At 43.7% G+C, this 20,936-nt stretch overlaps 1 protein-coding gene across 1 annotated transcript in view; it reads left to right on the top strand.

The window, feature by feature from the left end:
* TGFB2 (transforming growth factor beta 2) overlaps window positions 1–20,936 on the top strand; it is a 125,920-nt gene that overhangs the window by 94,479 nt on the left and 10,505 nt on the right. Inside the window, exons 3-5 of the mRNA XM_084828779.1 lie at window positions 10,881–11,013; window positions 11,124–11,234; window positions 15,146–15,320. Of these exons, the coding sequence (XP_084684905.1) occupies window positions 10,881–11,013; window positions 11,124–11,234; window positions 15,146–15,320 (419 nt within the window). The remainder of the gene's footprint in view (window positions 1–10,880; window positions 11,014–11,123; window positions 11,235–15,145; window positions 15,321–20,936) is intronic.

Genomic DNA, 20,936 nt, shown 5'->3' with positions numbered 1-20,936 from the left:
GCGGCTACAGCTGCTGCCATTTGCGGTCCTTCTTTTTGGCCGTCTTAATCTACGTAAATATTTATGTAGACTATGACGGCGAAAATCAAGGGGAACATAAATAGTGTAGCGGGCGCTATTTGCGTCCCATTTTCATTCACCATTTTAGCCTATGGAAATCTTTACGTAGGATAAAACAGGGAATCAAAAGGGGACGCAAATGGCGCCTGCTACGCTATTTGCGTTCCCCTTGATTTTCGCCGTCATAGCCTACGTAAATATTTACGTAGATTACGACTGTAAAAAGAAGGAATGCAAATGGCGGCGGCCATAGCCGCCGCCATTTGCATACGCGTTTTTTTTTTTTTTTTACCCAGAGCCCTCCGCGGCTGGAAATCCGGTTGCGGACGGCTCTGGCCTGGCCAGGCCGGGCCTGGCCGGCTGCTCCACGGAGCTGCCGCGGAGCACAGCCAGCCATTCGAGGATTCCGGGGGGAGGAACGGAGCGCCTCCCCCCCGGCCAGGATTCTGTGGGGAGGGACGGAACGCCTCCCCCCCCACCATCAACATAATCTGCGAAAGGTAAGTCACTTTCATACATCCCTAAGTCAGACACGACTGAACAACAACAAATATCACAGACCTGCTTCACCCTACCCCATCTCCAGAGTGGTGTTGCGGCTCTTTCTCAACCAATGTTCCTTTTAAAAATCAATCAAAGCAAAATAAACACAAAGCTACAAACATTTCAGTAAATAAAGGTTCAGGTTACCCTTTAAAAAACAGTAAAAAGGCTTCCTGAAGACTGGGGGAAGACACAAAACAGGTGATCGAAATCGTGTTCATATCACCATTAGGCAATTCAGTCAAATACGCTAGAAAAAATGGACAGAAGAGTATGAGATAAGATTCTTTTCCAGTCGCCAGTAGACTGACACAGGATTCGATCTTTTGCTGAAAAAAATTCTGTAGATTTTTGTCTCTAGTAAGTATGAACTTATATGTTATTCTTAGTAAATAAGCAGGTTTTATATGGTTTTTATAAGAACATTATACATGTGTAAGCTCCTGTGGCAATTTCTATTTTAGTAATGTTTTAATTATGTTTGTTGTCCTATTTGTATTTTTATTACCATTAATATTACACCCCGCCTGAAGAAAATAAGAAAAAGGGTAAAACGCATTGGGCTTCCTACAATAAAAATGTTTTTGAGTCCTGAGAACGTTTCTCTCATTTGCCTGTTAAAAATCAAACAAAACAAAATAAACACAAAGCTACAAGCAAACACTGCAGTAAATAAACACTCTGATTGCCCTTTTAAAAAGAGTAAAAAAAGCTGCCAGAAGACTGGGCGGAGACACAAAACAGGTGATTGAAATCGTGTTCAAATCACCATTAGGCAATTCGGTTAAATACATTGTGAAAGAATGAGGTGGAGATGGGAAGAGGGTCGTCTCTTCATGGAAGAAAAACACATGACATCTCCTATTTAAGGGTATATTCTGCCATGTATACATACAAGCTTGAGCCCCCTAAATGTTTTGGGCTACCATTCCCAGCATTTCTGAACTTTGGCTCTGCTGTCTAGGGCTGGTAGGAGCTGAAGACCAAAACATCTGGAGGGCACCAGGTTGGGAAGGCTGATGTACAGTGTACATGTGGCCTTGGTTATTGATATTTGCCTGGTGGCACGTATTGATCCTATCAAGCATTTGCTACTCTTGATCATGAGATGTTGATGATAGTACAGCTGCAAGGCTTGACAATTGCCCCCTGGAGTCCTCTGGCCTGGCTTTGCTTGTTTGCCTTCAGTATGGTGATGACTGAGCTCTTCCGCTCATTTTGATCCAGCCTTTCTGCAAGAAAGAGGAAAGGGCTGGATGTATCTGATCTCGGAAGCTAAGCAGGGTCAGCCCTGGTTAGTACTTGGATGGGAGACCTCTTGGGAATCAGGCTTCCTGCATTGAGCAGGGGGTTGGACTCGATGGTCTTGTAGGCCCCTTCCAACTCTATGATTCTATGATTCTACTTGTGACTTGGAAGAAAGCAAAATAGAATTGTGGAAGATCCAGTGAGCATCAGATTTTCTGCTGGGCAGAAAATCTGGTGTCAAATTGTCACATAGATGATTCAATTGTTTTAATTTAGTGGGCATGGCTGCATGAAGGCCTCCAAATACTGGAGGAGCTGTATAAATCAGCATCCCTAGAAACAGAAAAAGACGTGGTTCTGTGGCTTTGGGTTTTCTAGTTTGATATTTCAATAAAACCTACCATGCCTCGGGCAAGTTAGAGCTTAATGCTCCTGCCCTTTTGCAGAGGTTCATTTGTTTTGTTTTGCATTACATCTTGGTTCCTGACAATCTCAATTGAAACCTCCTAAACTGCTGGAAATTGCACTGAGCATGTCAGCATTTTTCTGAAGCGAAATTTTTGAGACTGTCCTTGTTTTCCATTCTTTTGACACCACTGAGTGTAAAGTGAAGAAGACAGAATTGAGGGTGGGGCATTGGGAAGCTTTCCCAGCATAATAGGTATTCTGTCAAGATAGCTAGGGACTCCCTTCTAACGTATTCCATTGTTTGCTCCAGTTTCAGTCCATTTGACTCAGGGGTGTAGAATCTCAGGCCAGGGAGCCAAATCTGTCCCACCTGCGGTCCCAATCTGATCCTCCAGGGTTCCCCAAACAGATTGATTGATTTCTATACTGCCCAATAGCCAAAGCTCTCTGGGCAGTTCACAAAAATTAAAAACACAAAGCACAGCATAAAACAATATGAAATATGAAAGCTTAAAATCACATATAACAGTACAACCTAGCAGCAATGCAGAGATTTAAAAATACAGATTTAAAACACCAAAGCTAAAAGAACAGGAAGCTAAAATACTGAGAGAATAAAAAGGTCTTCACCTGGCACCAGAAGGAGTACAGCTTAGGTGCTAAGCAAAGCTCTCTAGGGACCTCATTCCACAGCCCAGGTGCCACAGCAGAAAAGGCCCACTTCCTGGTAGCCACCTGTCTCACTTCCTTTGGCAGGGGCTGACAGAGGAGGACCACTGAGGATGATCTGAGGACGTACCAGGCAGGCACATATGGGAGGAGGCAATCCTTCAGCTAACCTGACCTCAAGCCATTTAGGGCTTTGAATGTTAATACCAGCACTTTGAATCTGGCCTGGAGATGGACTGGCAGCCAGTGCAGCTGGAAAAGTACTGGCATAATGTGATCTCATTGGCCAGTCCCTGTTAACAATGTTGCTGCCCTGTTTTGGACTAGCTGAAGTTTCCGGACTGTTTTCAGAGGCAGCCCCATGTATAATGCATTGCAGTAATCCAGACGAGAGGTTATTAGAGCATGGATAACTTTAGCTAGATATTAGATACTAGATATTTAGCTAGAAGGATATTAAAGGCAAAACTGAAGTACTTTGGCCACATCATGAGAAGACAGGACACCCTGGAGAAGATGCTGATGCTAGGGAAAGTGGAAGGCAAAAAGAAGAGGGGCCAACCAAGGGCAAGATGGATGGATGATATTCTGGAGGTGACGGACTTGACCTTGGGGGAGCTGTGGGTGGTGACAGCCGACAGGGAGCTCTGGCGTGGGCTGGTCCATGAAGTCACGGAAGCGACTGAACGAATAAACAACAACAAACTTTAGCTAGGCCATCTCTGTCCAGATAAGGGGGTATGCCATGGCCACGCCCCTTCCCCTGGCCCCAACCCTTTCTCCGACTGCCAGTGGTTTGGTGGCTTCCCAGCTATGTGTGTGCGCTTCCTCAGTCTGAAAGGTTGAAATGTCTCTCCTAGGGCTTCGTTACTGGCAGGAAGAGCTTTAAGTGGAAATATGCTGATGCTTTTGGTATTTTGGTGCCATCATTTTTGCACTTGGCCCAGCCCCTTTTGCCTTCAGCCCCTCCCACCAGTGGAACGTGCCCCTTCAGAACTTCTCTGAACAGGAATTCATCTCTTGGACAGAAAGAAGTTCAGCTTCCCTGCTGTAACTCGTTCTGTCAGTGAAATGTTTCCATGACATGGCTATGAAAAATGTTATGTGCTGATCTCCACTAGTCTATAGGGAAGAGGGATGAGAGAAGTGAGTGTGAGTGATCACAAGGAGGAATACTTTTACTTACTTATTTATTTATTTGTTTGTTTGTTTATTTATTAATTAAATTTCTTAATCACCCATCTGGCCGGTCACCCGGCCTCTTTGGGCAATGTACAGCAGCAGTACAAACAAGTCTAAAACATTAAAATTAAGCATTAAAACGTATTTCTAAAAATACCCTAACCCACCCCAAATGCCTTCCTGAACAACCATGTTTTCAATGCGTGGTGGAAGCTCATTAAAGAGGGGGCAAGCCGGAGTTCCCTAGGGAGGGAGTTCCACAGAGTGGGGGCCACCACAGAGAAGGCCCTCTCCCTCATCCTCACCACCTTAGCTGTCCTGGCTGATGGGACAGAGAGAAGGCAATCTGAGGCTGATCTTGTTGAGCGGCCTGTCTGGTGTTGCTGGAGGTGCTCCTTGAGATAGGTTGGGCCAGAACCATATAGGGTTGTAAAGGTCAAAACCAACACCTTGAATTTGGCCCGGAAAACAACTAGTAGCCAGTGCAATCTTTCAGCACCAGAGCGATGTGATCACGCCAGTGGCTGCCTTTAATCAGGCAGACTGCCATGTTCTGCGCCAGCTGCAGCTTCCAAACCGTCTTCAAGGGTAACCCCGCGTATAGCGCGTTACTAGACGAGAGGAGACCAGGGCATGTACTACGGATGGGAGCAGATGGTCGGGAAGGTAGGGGTGCAGCCTCCGTATCAGATGGAGTTGGTACAGTGCTGCCTGGCTCACAGCTGACACCTGAGCCTCCATGGACAGCTGGGAGTCTATAATGACCCATGCTGCGGACCTGGTCTTTCAAGGGTAACCATACCCCATCCAACACCAGGTCAACATCCCCCAACCTCCTCTTGTCTCCCACCAAAAGTACCTCGGTCTTGTCAGGGTTCAGCTTCAGTTTGTTCCTCCCCATCCAACCCGAATACTGATATAATACAGTGCTTTTGTTTATGTTGGAGTACTGCTTCCTAAATTTTCTGCTTTAGTCCTAAAGTACAGAACGTGCCCCACAGGTAGCTGCCATGTAGACAACGCCCTTAAAGTTGTACTCCACCCCAACCCATCTTACATCCCTCTCCACACTTGCACCTACCTCCACTTCTACACACACACACACACACACGTAATAGCCAGAGTAATCATTTCTAAATACCGCCCCCCAACATTGTAACCTTGTAGTCTGCTGTGAAATTGTAATGTTCTTGGCAAAGATGGTTCTTTAATAGGCACAGAAGTGTGATGTTCATAGTAGCCAACATGAAGAACTGGCAGTGAAATAAAGATGGGGGATCTTAAGGAAGAAATGATAGTTGTGTAGGGGCAGATACCTTGTGCACATACCTAAAAACATTCAGCTGATCCTGTGTGCATTGAAAAAGTTTTCTCATGAGGGCTAGAGAACATCCATTTTAAAAAAAACATACAAGATTTCACCATGGCTAAGCATGAATGCAGACAATGGAAGCAACTCTTAAGAGGCAGTTGTGATTGTGTGAACGAATGGCATCCATTGAAGCTGTGTTACATACACCCAAGCTGTAATTGAGTTTGGGTTGTGCGTGCAGTACGTACTCTTTATTTGCAGTCTTGCATGATGAACGTGCTTGGCAATTTCTCAGGAAGCGGATCACAGAACTATAGGCTTTAAAACTTTTGGCAAGTCATATGTACCTTTTGTATTTTGGCAAGAACGCTGCACCTCGTACAATAGTTTATAAGGACCACATTCTGCTCTCAATTATTGCCAGATCCAAGGCTCATTGCAGCAAAAGGAAAGACCCCTGTTGGCTTCCGTGGCTGTGGGGCCACTCCCCTTTGCAGTCACATAGCATCACATAAGTCTAGCTGAAGAGCATGGCCTGGAATGTTTGCCAGGTAGGTCCAGCTCCCGAAAAAAGCAAAGCAACCTGTGGTCCAAAGACATTCATGCAAAGTGTGCAGGAAAAGCTTTTCAGCAAAGAACTGACTACATAAATAATTTTCCAGGAAGAAGAAGAGAAGCAAACATTCATGTTGACATCAGAGTGCAACATTCAGGCACTGTCAGATGGCAAGGGGTTATTTATTTATTACATTTCTATCCCGCCTTTCCTTCAAGGAGCTCAGGGCTGCGTACATAGTCCTCTCCCTCCAATTTTGTCCTCACAACAACCCTATGATGTAGGTCTTGAACCTGAGATATGATAGAGGATAGATCAACTCATAGATCAACTCTCTGAATGGTCTTGAGCAAATGACTTTCTCTCTCAGCCACAATTCCCCATCTGTAAAATGAAAATATGGCTGACTGATCTTGCAAGACTGTTGTGGGTCTAATGAGCTAAGGAGAATAGGCCAAACATTCTTCATCACCATCTCTTCTGTCATTTAAATGGAAATTGAAATGGCTTTATTTGCCCTGGGCCTTTGGTGACTGAGCATGATTATTTTGTGTGCTGTATTGTTGTTTTATTTGTACTATGTTTTAGTGGTTTGTTTGGAGTTGATAGTAGTTGTTTCATTTGTCTTGCAAGCTGCCTCAGGGTCTACTGTGATAGATTGTCTTCCAGCCATGCCCAAAGGAAGGGGAGGGGTGCACAAACCCAAGGGGACACTAGGGTCATTCGTAAGAACGTAATAGCCATGCTGGATCAGACCAAGGCCCATCAGGTCTAGCATTCTGTTCACACAGGACCAACCAGCTGCCTGTGGGAACCCACAGATAGGATGTGTGTGCAATAGCACCCACCCAGTCATGTTTTCCAGCAGCCTCCAGTATCAGAGGTATGCTCCCTCTGATACTGGAGGTAGCATATAACCATCATGGCTAGTAACCATTGATCGCCCTATCCTCCATGAATTTGTCTAATCCCCTTTAAAGCCATCCAAAGTGGTGGCCATCACTTCATCTTCTGGTAGAGAATTCCATAGTTAAACTATGTGCTGTGTGAAGAAGTCCTTCCTTTTATCTGTCCTGAATCTCCCACCAATCAGCATCATGGGATGACCCCGGGTTCTAGTATTATGAGAGAGGGAGAACAATGTCTCCCTATCCACTTTCTCCACCCCATGCATCATTTTGTACACCTCTGTCATGTCTCCCCTTACTCGCCTTTTCTCTGACCTAAACAGTCCCAGACATTCCTGTAGTGCTAAGCTAAGTTTTGTGTTAGGTCCAAATGCTGCCTTGGTCTGACACTCTTAACTGCTGCACCAGACTGGCTCTACACACAAAGGTATGCAGCCCATATCAGCAAGGGGTGGAAGGCATGCTTTGCCCTCCCTGCAAGAATAGCCCTGAGTGCAGGGCTTTATATTTATCCACAGAACAGACTAGCAGCCTTTCACTTAGATGGGAAAAAATAAAGAGGGGCACTCAGGACCCGCTCAGGGTGTTTTCCTACCCCCGGTTAACCCATAAGTTGAAAATCAATCCTGTTCCCATTTCCCCATCTGGGTCACACTGGAGTGGCCTTGGAAGAATCACATGGGAGTGTTTCCTCCACTGAGTGGTGGAGACTGGCCTAGGTAGATACTGAATTAGATGATAGATAGATTAGATAGATAGATTAGATAGATAGATTAGATAGATAGACAGACAGACAGATACTAGGGGAAGGATCTTGTAGGTATTTTGGGTTGCTGATATAGCATGCACACAAATTTTTTGCAGTTCGATGGCCGAAGAAGATACAAAGGAAATTATAATGGAATTTAAAGGAGGAGGAGCGGGAATTTACAGGCTGTTTTTACACAGCAATGAAGCAATTGCTTCAATAATATCATAGCTAAATCCCAGCTTTATGTTGATTAGAAGCCAGCAATTATTGCATTACAAGGCAGTAAGTCAACAGTCAAGGTATTTTGCTTTAAGGATTCAGTTTAGATTTTGCTTTATTTGGAAAATTCTTCATCATCAGTTGCTTTTTCTACAAAAACGAAGGTAGCCATGTTGGCCCCAAAGAAAAATCCCCAATGAAAATGTCCATAGTTCGTATCACTGTAATATCTTTATGAGGCCAACACAAAGTTCACCAAATACTGTGCAAGGTTTGGATTTCTCCAGAACTCCTCATCAGGCAAGAGAGTGAACAAAGCAAGGTTGGAGATGGGGGAAGAAAAAGTGGCTGATGCTCAAGCCACGAATGGTCAGTTTTCATTGGGCCCTTCTTTTGTTTTAAAGAGTTTTTTGCACTTCTGCAAAACTCAAACATTGTGATACTTTCCTCTTGTTTCCCAGTGACCCTGCTTCAGCTTTTTTGTCAGCACTCACCACCTTACTTAGCTGTTAGAGAGAGTGAATAATAATAATAGCAGTAACTGGGCAGACCAGTTTCACACCTCTTCTCACCCTGTGGGTGCGTATGAGCTGATGGTCCAAATAGCTGGGGTGAGCTACAACACTGGCTGCCTATTAATTAACCTTTACAATTAAGATGCCTAGAGCCTCTTTCTTTGTGTCAGCTGTTAAAGACTAGCATAGGCCCCCCTCTGGCATTTGTTCTTCGTGGCCAGCTCATACTAAAAGCTTTGAATAACAAGACTCATAATTATGGCTCATAATTATATCCTCCCAGAAACAAGAGAGCTGTACCAGCCCGTGACAAAAACAAGAGGAAACTATCCAAAGGTGATGTAGAATAATGGCTTGCATCCTAACTCTGTGACTAGAAGGAACTTCCATGCACAGAACACTTGTGGAGGGCGTCTTCTGTGTAGAAGGACCCCTCCCATGAGTGCAGCACTCCTTCTGTGAGCGGAAGCGTCTAAGGATGCAGAAAAGGGCAACTGAAATGATGAAGGGGCTGGAGCAACTCCCCTGTGAGGGGAGGTTACAACAGCTGGGATGGTTTAGCTTGGAAAAAAGGTGAGTAAGGGGAGACATGATAGAGGTGTACAAAATTATGCATCGTGTGGAGAATGTGGATTGTTGTTGTTCAGTCGTTCGGTCGTGTCCGACTCTTCGTGACCCCATGGACCATAGCACGCCAGGCCTTCCTGTCCTCCGCTCTCTCCCGGAGCGTGCTCAAGTTCATATTCATTGCATCGGTGATGCTATCTAGCCATCTCATCCTCTGCCGTCCCCTTCTCCTTTTGCCTTCAGTCTTTCCCAGCATCAGGGTCTTTTCCAGAGAGTTTTCTCATCGCATTAGGTGGCCAAAATATTTGAGCTTCAGCTTCAGTATCTGTGGATGTGGATAGGGAGATATTTTTCTCCCTCTCTCAAAGTACTAGAACCCAGGGTCATCCCATGAAGCCGATTGGTGGGAGATTCAGGACAGATAAAAGAAAGGACTTCTTCACACAGCGCAGTTAAACTGTGGAATTCACTACCACAAGATGTAGCGATGCCAACCAATTTGGATGGCTTTAAAAAGGGATTGGACAAATTCCTGGAGGAGAAGGCTATCAATGGCTACTAGTCCTGATGCTATATGCTACCTCCAGTATCAGAAGCAATATGCCTATGTATACCAGTTGCTGGGGAACATGAGTGGGAAGGTCCTGTTGCAGTCATGTCTTGCTTGTGGGTCTCCCGTTGACAGCTGGTTGGCCACTGTGTGAACAGAATGCTGGACTAGATGGGCCCTTGATCTGATCCAGCATGGCTCTTCTTATGTTCTTAGGATCCCTTCCCCTTCCTGAAAAACAACCTGAAGTGCATTGACCTTTGCAGCTCTTTTTCAAAGGTATTTTCCTTCTCAATATTTTCAAGGTAAAGGAAATAGAAAGTTAATGAGAACTTGACCACCCCTTTAGAAAGGAGTTCTAAAGGGAAAAATGCTATTGAAAAAGAGCTGTGAACTCAAAAGACTTTGAGCAGCTCTTTTAAATAATAAAACTAGTCTGAGTGAGCAAGGATGTGTGTGTGTGGAGGAGATTATTTGCCACTTCCAAAGCCCAGGCAGTTCACTCTGGCCAAAGGGAGAGGGGGCAGCTTTACTGGGCTTTTCAGCCTGGCAGATTTTGTGGAATCCCCACCCCCCACTCCATTGAAACCAAGGGGAGGGGAATTAGCTATGCCAATAACTAATCCTTAGGCATTTCAATCCATTAGAAAAGGGAAAATGTGCGAAAGCTGGGAAACCAAATGGTTGAGGGAAAGGCGGTGGTGCAGAGGAAGACAGTGTGGCCCCCTGGGGAACTCCGGATTGAGACCCAAGTGAACACGCATTTGGCTGGCCACGTTGGTTGTGCATCAGTGTGCAACCAAGGCTAAACCAACTGTGGATTTTTCACAGTTGCACACTAAAGGTCCCATTCAACATCTCCTCATTGTCAATGGCTTTGGCTGGCAACTGGATTAAGAAGCAACACCTTAAAAATGTACACTTATTGATTGATTGGTTGATTTGATTCCTGTACTGCCCAAACAAATGACAAATGCCTTTTGGGTGGTTTGCAATGATAAAAAACCCAATGCAACAATAAGATGACAACCAGAACAATAATATAATATTTTATATTATAATATTAAATAATATTTTATTACATATTACATATTTTAAAAAATACTACAATATTAAAGACGTTGTATCATACTGATCCTGATTTTAGAAGTGCAAAATACCTCAAGTTTTTTCTTCTTGTAATTCTGCTGTCTCAGAGTTGCCACAGCCAATCTTAGAATCCGATTTTGTGCCATATATATGATTATATTTTGATGGTGGAGCCTCGAGTATTGCAGGAACTTTCTGTACGATTACCATTCAGCTTTGAGCCCTAGGTAGCTATCTGTTTTCTCAATCAAATCCTGAAAGCACAAAATCTACAGAATATATTTTTTCTTCTCTTCCTTGCAGGTTCTCAAAACCAAAGATCTAACTTCACCGATGCAACGTTACATTGATAGCAAGGTAGTTAAGACAAGAGCTGAAGGTGAATGGCTATCTTTTGATGTAACTGAAGCTGTACAAGAATGGCTCCACCACAGAGGTGACAGTACCTTAATCCTTTGATCATTGGGGGCCTGCATATGTTAATCTGAATATTTTCATGTCTGTACCTGATCTAAAGGCAGTTTCCCTTCCTTTTGTGTTTTGCAGACAGGAATCTTGGATTTAAAATAAGTTTACATTGTCCATGCTGCACTTTCGTGCCTTCAAATAATTATATCATCCCAAATAAAAGTGAAGAACTAGAGGCAAGATTTGCAGGTAATAACACTACATAAAAATTAAAATGATTGTTTGATAAGAGGCGTTTCTGCTGTCCATGTAAAACATACAACTCAGTGGATGGAAGAGACTGAGGAAGATGTGGAAGAGAAGAGAGGGGAGACCTGCTACTGATCAGAGACAAGGCATTTCCCCTGTGCCAGTGCTGAGATTGAAGCTAAGCCCTTTCCCCAACCCCTGTGCTGATGGAGGGGAAAAGGCTTATCTTCTATTTGCTGCAGGTCAGAGATAAGCCCTTTCCCCTCTCTGGACACTGGGGAATGAGGCCTGGGAGAGGAGACAGGGTCCAGGGAAGAAGCTTGGCAGGCTGGATGAGGAATACTGCTGGGCATATTTGGCCCACAAGCCAGGGGTTCCCCATGTCTGTTATAAAGGATCTAGAACATGTACACCAGACCGCTTTTCTTTTCAGTCTTCTCTTCAACTATATGACTACTTGCTTAAACCATCCTACTTCAAGTGACCTATGTGGATTTTTCCTGTAGCTCCCTGTCCATGACACAGTGCTTGAGAGCTGAAATGGGCCCAAATTAACCAGATGAAATAAATCAGACTTCTTCCAAATAATCTTCCTACTAAGCGACCCAGCCTTAACGTATAGGTACAAAGCCACGTCACCGTTGATGCCCACAGAAACTCAAATTCAAAGCTCATGAGTTTAATTTACACATTGGACCCAATCCAACTGGTGGCCCCACCTGCATCAGAAGATGCTGCCAGCCACTCCAATAGAGTCCAAATGTTCATGGGGATATTTAGATGCACAGCGTTAGCCATGTGTTTGGAAGGCTGTCCTATGTGCGGATCTCCCTTGCCGGATTGTGGCAAACGTCTTTGCAGTGCGGTTGCCGCTTCCCTGAAGCCAGTTCTCATCCAGCTTCATTAACACTGGAGGTTCTACATCACGTGGGCTCACCTGAAGTTCTGCATCATCTGGGTCACATGAGTATACCTCACACTGCAAGGTATATGACCATGATGGAGCTGTGAGCCTGGTAAGGAAAGTACTCATGCGATGCGCAATGTGAGATGTTAATAATGTGATACAGGAGCCTAAGCAAAGGAAACCACCACCACCACTGCAAAGGTAATGTGTCAGTGTTTGTCACATTACAAAGCTAATACGTAAATTAAACCACAGTCATAGGCTCACAGTTGTTCTAAACCCCATAAAGGACAAACACCGTTACACGGTCCTGACTAGAGGAGTAACTTGAAGGTGTGATGAACATACATAGCAGCTGAGCTCTTTCGACTGACCAGATATACTCCCATTGATGTTGACACCAGCACTCAAAAACAGTACCATTTCAGCTCTCAGTCCATGAGGAAAGGAAGTTGCTTTCTAGCTTCCAAAACAGGCAGACATACGATCCTCAGTGCCAGCACTCGTCTTGAGCACAGTGAGCAGACACAGTGATGGGTAGTTGTTCACCACTTGCTCGCTTTTATTTGTGGATTCCCAAGTGGGTTATTCACCACTTGCTCACTTTTATTTGTGGATTCCCAAGTGGGTTGGCGTCCCTTAGGGCTAAAATACATACGATAGGAAATACGTTACATGCAGCTGATCCTGCCTTTCTTTTTTGCCTCCATGTAAGTGTGCGGGGCTCCAATCCAAACTGGGACCAGTGCTTTCAGCTATAGCATATTTAACCCTTCCCACCCAGCAGTTGCCCTCCCCTGCTCGTGCAGGGGCTATAAAAAGCAGCAGGGTGGCGGACTTCCATTGGACCTAGTTGAGTTTTTCTTCAGCCACTGCCTAGGCTAAATGGGGGGGGGGGAGTGGCTGGGGGGGATGTTTAAATCTCCCCTACCCATGCATGGTGGTCCTGATCCATGCTATGTATTTAGCATAGCATATAGTTTATCTCTTTTTCTCACAGTTTTGATGATGAAAGCAAAGGTGCCTTAGGAACTTGTGTGAGGGAAGGCGGTTTTCCTTTGCTTAGCACATTTCTTCAGCGCACTTAAGATGGCAGTCAGGAATAATCATTGTAACAATGACATTTACAGATGCAAATATTGGACAGTATCCAATAGTGCTGCTGCACCTCCACTTATTCTGTTGCACCTGTGGGACCAACTGCTAGCACAACAGAAAACCAGCACTTCCGAAAGCAACCCCGGAAATGAACGGGAACGCTCATTTCCAGAACAGGATGGGTCCGCAGAGCTCCCTTCCGGGAGCTCCACTGAGCTGCTCCATTCCAGACGTGAGTGTTTTAGCTCATGTCAGGTTGCTTCAGGATCTGCTCGCTTCCTGTTGTACTAGCACTGGGTCCCACTAGCATGTGGGCAGCATTGGTTACTGCCCACTGTTTGGCTGATATTGGGATTCCAAGAAATGTATTAGGACAGATGTAAACCATCGATTGGCTAGAAGCCCAAATCCAGGAATGGTTCTGGAGCAAGTGGATTGTGAATTGCATTCTGGTCGGTGAGTATTAGAAAATTAGAACAAACCACACATGGGTCAGCTCCAATCACATGTAAAGCATACTTGGAGGTACAGATGGACAATGGAAAAGAGAGAGGCCCTGAAACTGCTTACCACTTCTCCTGCTTGCCACTTCCCCTCCTCTGGTAGTCCTTCCTCCAGCTGCTTTCCCTCCAGCCAGGCTTTGTTCCAATATCACAGTCTGCCTGTGGAGAAAATTACCCTGGGACATGGCAGCAAGCAGGGGAGAGAGGTAAACATTCCTTGCCCAACTGTAATTGGAAATATCTATATAGGTTTTGTTGCTGCTCCAAGGAGTTTGCTCCAAAGAGTCACAAGTATGGGGATCTGGAAAGATGAGTGTGTGTAGAGATATGTGTACTTTTCTTTACTGATAACATTTTGAAAATGTATACAGCCTAGAAATTGATTTTCTGAATATTCTAGTGCAAACCAACCCTATTAAAATAGATGGCGGTCTTACTATAGATTTCAGTGTTTGACTGCCTAGTAAGAACACTTACTAGGGAGCAAGCTCCAATGAGCTTAGTGGGACTTACTTCTAAGTAGTCATGCTTTGGGTTGCAATGCACATCATGCTTAACAAATGAGAAATGAAGGAATTAGAGTGTATCAGAAGAATGGATGTTAGTTTTGAGTTAAATAATCATCCAGGTTCATGTTATGCTGAAATAATTGCAAAAGAAGGACCTTTAATATCTTGTATTACAATTGATCAAATTATTAATCATTAATATGGATAAAGCAGATGACATAGTACAGAGTCTCCTGGCATCGATTTATACTGAATTGCATAACAATCATTTTTTTCTAGATTGAGACTGAAGGCAAAATGTAGGCTTAATTTGAATGATCCTTCAGACCACAATTTGAAGGAGTGGGTACATGCTACAGGCTCACATACCCTGTGTTCCCTTTCATGCACCAATTCCCTCCTCCATTGTGATGTTGCACTAACCATAGTTTGCCATGACAGTCCAAAGCTGGCAACCAGGTTAGTGCTAACCTACAAACAATGCTTTGATTGTTTTCAAGCCATTACTTGGCTTAGTGTTAACCATAGTTTCTCCAACTTGGACATCAAACTACAGTTTGAACAATTCTGAAGTAGAGGAGGGTATCGGTGCATGATGAGGGAAGGGAAGGGAAGGGAAGGATGTAGAATGCATGCCACATCATGTTTCTGATCTTCCAAACAATGGTTTGGAAAATTATCTGAAATGAGATAAACATGCGGGCATGTGATCATTTAACTCAATGTGGGTTTCTTCCCACATTCAGATATGCATACCAACATGTCATAAATGCACCCAGCTGATGTGAGCACCCCTGCATTTTCTATGATTCGGGTTTTTTATAAAGAGATGGTTTATATAATTTGTTCCAAAAGAGCAACACAATATTTATTACCAAAATGTATTTTTTGAAGGTATTGATGACTACTACACATATCCCAGTGGTGAGAAATCTTTAAAGCCCAGTAGGAAAAAATACAGTGGGAAGACCCCACATCTCCTGCTAATGTTATTACCCTCCTACAGACTTGAGTCGCAACAGTCCAGTCGGCGGAAGAAGCGTGCTCTAGATGCTGCCTATTGCTTTAGGTAACTATGGATTGAGATGTTATATCTATGTGCATGCACAGTAATGTGTTAATATGCATATAATATGAATGCAGCCCATTAATTTATTGATACTTTATCAAATTCATTTTAATAATGTTTTATTGAAATCAATACAAAGCAGTTCAACAAAACAAAAAAAGTACAAGAACAAACATGAGCTAGGGAGCATTTTCATTTACACGACATTCCTCTTGTTAGGTATGAACAAAGAGTAGTAGTATTCTGACACACTCCGGTTCTGATAGTCTCTGCTACAACTGATCTAATGGGAGAAAACTTCAACTTTCTTTATACTAAATTACTTTATCTTCCACTGATCTTAGAGTTGAGGAATCCTATTTATCTCTTCCAAAACACACCCAATGACCCAATTCAGACGTAACAGGAAACAGTGTCTTCCCCCAACATGAATGACCCATAGTGAGCCTTGCACCCATACACTCCCCTCCTCTTTCACTCACCAGGGAACCATAGTTTGTTTACATTGTGATTTCAGAACAAGCTAGGATCTGAAACCACAGTTTGTACCTGGCTTTCCCAGAAATTTGGTTGTGCCAGCTTACACTATTGCCATTGCTTTAGAGGTTGCTTATGGGAGCGCAACGTAATTTACTTTAGTGCTAGTGTAAACTTGGATACTGCTCAAGGAGATCTTAAAATATAAATTTTAATCATTTCAAATCCAGAAACTTCCCCAGTCTTCCAAAACCTGTCAAAATGTTATCTTAGTTTTATTCCTAAAACTAATTTCCACTCCCCGCCCCCCGCTGCTCATTATTATTTCTCTATTCTTTTGTGCCTGGACTGTCCTAGTCATTTTGAGAAATCTGAAATGGGATTGTTGAAATACTCGTAATAATTGGCATTAGTCAACACTTTTAAGGAACATTGATTTCCTTGACCAGTAGTGCTTAGGTTTGGCTGGAAAGTGCCCCCTTCATAATAATAATAAGAAAAAATAAGGATATTGCAGACTACCTGTAATGACATCATTCACATACGTGAAAAGCTCTCCAAAATAAATCGGGCTTGATGCTATCTTGTGCGCCTACACCACATAATACCATGATCTGAATGAAGTGTAATGGGTGCTGGTTTCTCCAAGCTTGGTAAAGCAGGGCCAGCCCAAAGACTAGGCATCCAACTGGATCACCCAGTTCCAGAGGGTCCTCCTGGAAATAGCCTATCACACAAGGCCTTGATTCAACTCACTGTGGCATTAAGTCTACATATACTAAATTTAATGTGGGTCGACTTTAGTCTCCCACTTAAAAGCGGGGGGAGCATCTCCGTGGTCCACCAGGAGTACATACTCAGAATCACGTAATGGTTGGGTGGCCACTTGCACACTGCTAAAAAAGAGGACACGCACCACCAAAACAGGGGACAAAAGAGGGGACCAATTTGCATTTGCTAATTTATATGTATAAATGCAGTTTTAGAAACGATTACTACAAATTGAATAGAAATACAATCCATCTTATCGCAGTGGGGCATACTGTGCCCAGGTGACTTGTGTACCTGCTCAGTCTGCTGTCTAGGTGCCAGCTATTGATTTGGAACTTCCAGGCCCCTGCACTCCCTTCCTTTATCTTTAAGCTGGACAGCCCTTGAAACAGAGGATGCCTTCACAAAAGGACGGTTGTCTGGCAGCCTTTCAAATAAGAGGGCTGTCCTCTGTAAAGGAGGACACATGGCTACCCTACCTAACGGTTAAGGCATACAATGCATCTCTCTTAAATGAACCTGAAAATGCTCTCATGCTTAAGAACATAAAAACCTTGTTGAACCAGTTCAGGGTCCACCTTTGCAAGAATCCCAATAACCAGCAGGCGCTAGAATTTGGACTATCTATTCCCCTTGCACCAGTTAACATTAACGTGATCCCATTTATCCTGTAAAGTGCAGGTTGGGGGCAATTTCCTTAAGATGCATCCCCCGCCCCCACTTGAGCTAGCCTTACCTAGAGGCCTGTGTGGAGAGAATATCAGTCATAACTGATTTGGGGCACAATCCCATGCACGTTTAGACAGACATGCTGGCTGGGGAATGCTGGGAGTTGTAGGACTTTTTCCTGCCTAAACATGCATAGGATTGTGCCCTTTATGTACAAAATCATTAGATATAAGCAAAAACTTGGAATGCCTCTGGGCCACCTAAACGTTGCACTGACAGAGCAAATGAAGGCATATCCTATGTATTCAGGACAGAGAAAAAAAGACTACACACAGAAGAGACTGTTTTAGGAAACTGAGTCTCCTTGTGAGCAGAAACACAGGTTAGAAATATAAGCAATTGATCAGTAATAGCTATAATGGTAAAAGCGTTGCCATTATAGCATTGTAATCACCATATCTGGAAAAGCCCTTGGTCATAAGATTGCAACGATGAAGAGGACAGTAAAGAGCGGGCACCATCTATGATGCATCCTATATATAAAGATAATACTAGCTGAAGGTAGAGACTGGTTGCCACCTGAGGGTGGCCACTTGAGGGTGTTAAATAGGACCCTGGCAATAGGGATGGCACAGGAGCCCAATTCAGTCCGGGAATCTGGTGGAGCTGCCCACATCCCTGAGCCCTGCTCGCCAAACCGCTGCCCCCCTCACCCCCTGCCTGCACTTGGCGAATGGCCTGAATTCACTCCAGCAGCCTCGTCGAGCTTCGTGATAACCGTTTTTTGAGAAATAAAATGGTGATCGCAAAAATGTGCATATTTGCCCACATCCCAAAATGCACATTTTGCGAATGCGCATATTCACATATGTGAAAATGTGCCTTTGCAAAAAAAAATATACATCTTGCACATGAGAATGTGTGTATTTGCAAAATGCACATTTTTGCTCATACAAAAACATGCATTTTTGCGATCACCGTTTTATTTTTCAAAAAAATGGTGATCGCAAAAATGTGCATATTTGCCCACATCCCAAAATGCGCATTTTGCGAATGCGCATATTCACATATGTGAAAATGTGCCTTTGCAAAAAAAAATATACATCTTGCACATGAGAATGTGTGTATTTGCAAAATGCACATTTTCGCTCATACAAAAACATGCATTTTTGCGATCACCGTTTTATTTTTCAAAAAAATGGTGACCGCAGAGCTCGATGAGGCACTAGGATGAGCGTGGGCTGCTCACCGAGCATGGGAGGGGCACGAGTATGGTCCAGGGACCAGCAAGCAAGGGCAGGGGCTGGGCAGGAGTTCGCATATCCCTACCCGGAAACATGTTGAGCTATGTCCCTTCATTTTTAAAAAAGTTAATTACAGATGTTGGGGGAGATTGTTATTTTAATTGTGGCATGTGGGGAGAGGAGAATCCCTACATCCCCCAACTGCAATCAGAATGGAAATCCTCACCACACCTGGTGTAGCTAGGACCAGTAGCAGCTGGTGTCTCCAGTTCTGGAGGAGCTGGGATTCCATTCAGGGTTTTAGTTACCACCAGGCAAAACTCTAATGGTGCTATCCAAGGTGCTGAAAAGTGCTATCTAAGGTGTGGAACCTTATCCCCAAAATGGGGATTAGGGACTTTGGATAAGGTACTTTTGGATACAGTACTTTGGATAGCACTGTTAGAGTTTTGGCTGGTGGCAACTAAAGCCCTGCATGGAAGCACAGCCCCTCTATAACTTGAGTCACCAGCTGCCACTGGCTAGGACCTTGAGGAAAAACATTTCCATTGGAGTCACTGGGAGCTCCTTTTTTTTTCTACAGTTCCAAGGTGTTTGGGAGGTGGGCATAGATTTCCATTCCAAACACAGCTGGAGAGTGAAAGGATAAGGCTCCCCTCCCCGAGCACTGCCATCAAAATAACAGGAAGGCCCTCAGACTTCCTGATTGCGACACCACATCGTGGTCTTCAATGTCATGTCATATTAATACAAATCTATCTTTTATGGCCTCTATCTCCCTGCTCCACCTCCCTGTCCCCAAAAGGCTGTTTTGACGCTTCTTCCTGAAGAATGATTTTTCCCATCTTGTCATTAGAATTATCATGTGATGTTGGCCATAATTTTATTCATTCATTTCTGATTATATTTTGAACTGTTGTAGGCTACGCTAATGAACTCAGAGTGGGATATAAGGGGATAGAAATAATCTAATTGGGAAGGGAGCACAGAAACTCAAGGGATTATTCTCCTCGTGCATTACACATTGAGAACCAAACTAGAGGTGACATTTGCAGAGTAATCCTATGCACATCTACTCAGAAGTAAGTCACATTCAGTTCAATGGGACTTACTCCTAGGGAAGTATGTATAGGATTGCAGCCTCAAGGTGATTTAAAAAATGTAGCTGCTGGGTGGCATTGATATTTATTGAGTTTGCAGCAGGCACAGAGGGGCTGTTTAGCTCTTTGTTCTCCTGCTGTAGTCCTTACAAAAATTGCTCTGTCGAAAGTGCATGGGGAGGAAATGCCCCCATTGAGGACCCTTCTTTCTGCCCAGAACTATCTCTTGGTGTCTGCAGCAGCACCAATGAGCTTTTGAAACAGCTTTAATCAGGCCCTAATAAAACAACAGCTTTCTGAGCAGAAAAGCCCATAGGAAATGTAGGGACATCAGGGGCTATGCAAACTATATTTCCCATGGGCCCTTGTGCCTGGGACACTGCCACTAGGTATGTTTTGGAGAACGGGAAGGGGAGGACTTACAGACGGTGGTTGGGGATGGAGCGGCCTCAAGGACACAGGATGTGACAGGACCTGAACTTTGGAATGTTTTTTTTTTGGGGGGGATAACCCAATTTATTTCAGATTTTTTAAAATTAACTTTACCTGAGCCCATTCCAGATTGGGCTGGTGGAACTTACCATCATGGGGTTTTCTTATATCCTGTGGTACCCGTATTTAGCATATATATCTATCTGTACTATGTGTGAAATAGTACCAATAGTGAAAATACACATCTGATTATGTATATATATCATATCATATCATATATCGGTTTTTCCCAACCTAGTGCTCTCCAGATGTTTTGGATTACAACTCCCAGCATTCCTGACCATTGGTCATGCTGGCTGGGTTGATAGGAATCGAAGTCCAAAAGATCAGGAGGGCCCCAGGTTGGGGAAGGCTGTAGTATATTATCTTTGCATTTCTGGTTCTTTAAAATCACAGAGATGAGTACTGAATGTCAACGTGTATATTTGCTTCTTGCTCCTTCTCAGTGCACTGAATACATCAGGGGATTCATTTGAAGGAAGCAGCATCCTCAGCGGCAAACAATTAGAATATCATTGCCATAAATTTTATTTATTTATTTATTTATTTATTTAACACCATTATTTTACTTATTTAATGCCCTTATTGTACAGTACAAAATAGTTTGCCTTGGATAAGCATGATGCCTAAACACTCTTGATCATGGTTAACACAATTAATTATTTTGCTAGTTTAAAAGGGGATAACAAAAGAACTTGAGGCATTTCCCAGTGATTTCAGTGGGACCATTTTAAACATTTAACATTCCAGAGTCATTCTTGGCCTAGGACAGAGTAATTCCCAAACTCTATGCTGGGGGACATTTAGATTGGAATCCTATGCCCACCTACATGGGAGTAAGTTGTATTGAATTCAGTGAGACT

Source organism: Heloderma suspectum, chromosome 1, assembly GCF_057233095.1.
Source record: "Heloderma suspectum isolate Gila_16-S chromosome 1, 16-S_ref, whole genome shotgun sequence".
NCBI lineage: Eukaryota > Metazoa > Chordata > Lepidosauria > Squamata > Helodermatidae > Heloderma > Heloderma suspectum.
Note: the sequence above shows the minus strand (reverse complement) of the source record. Positions and strands in the feature narration are given on the sequence as shown.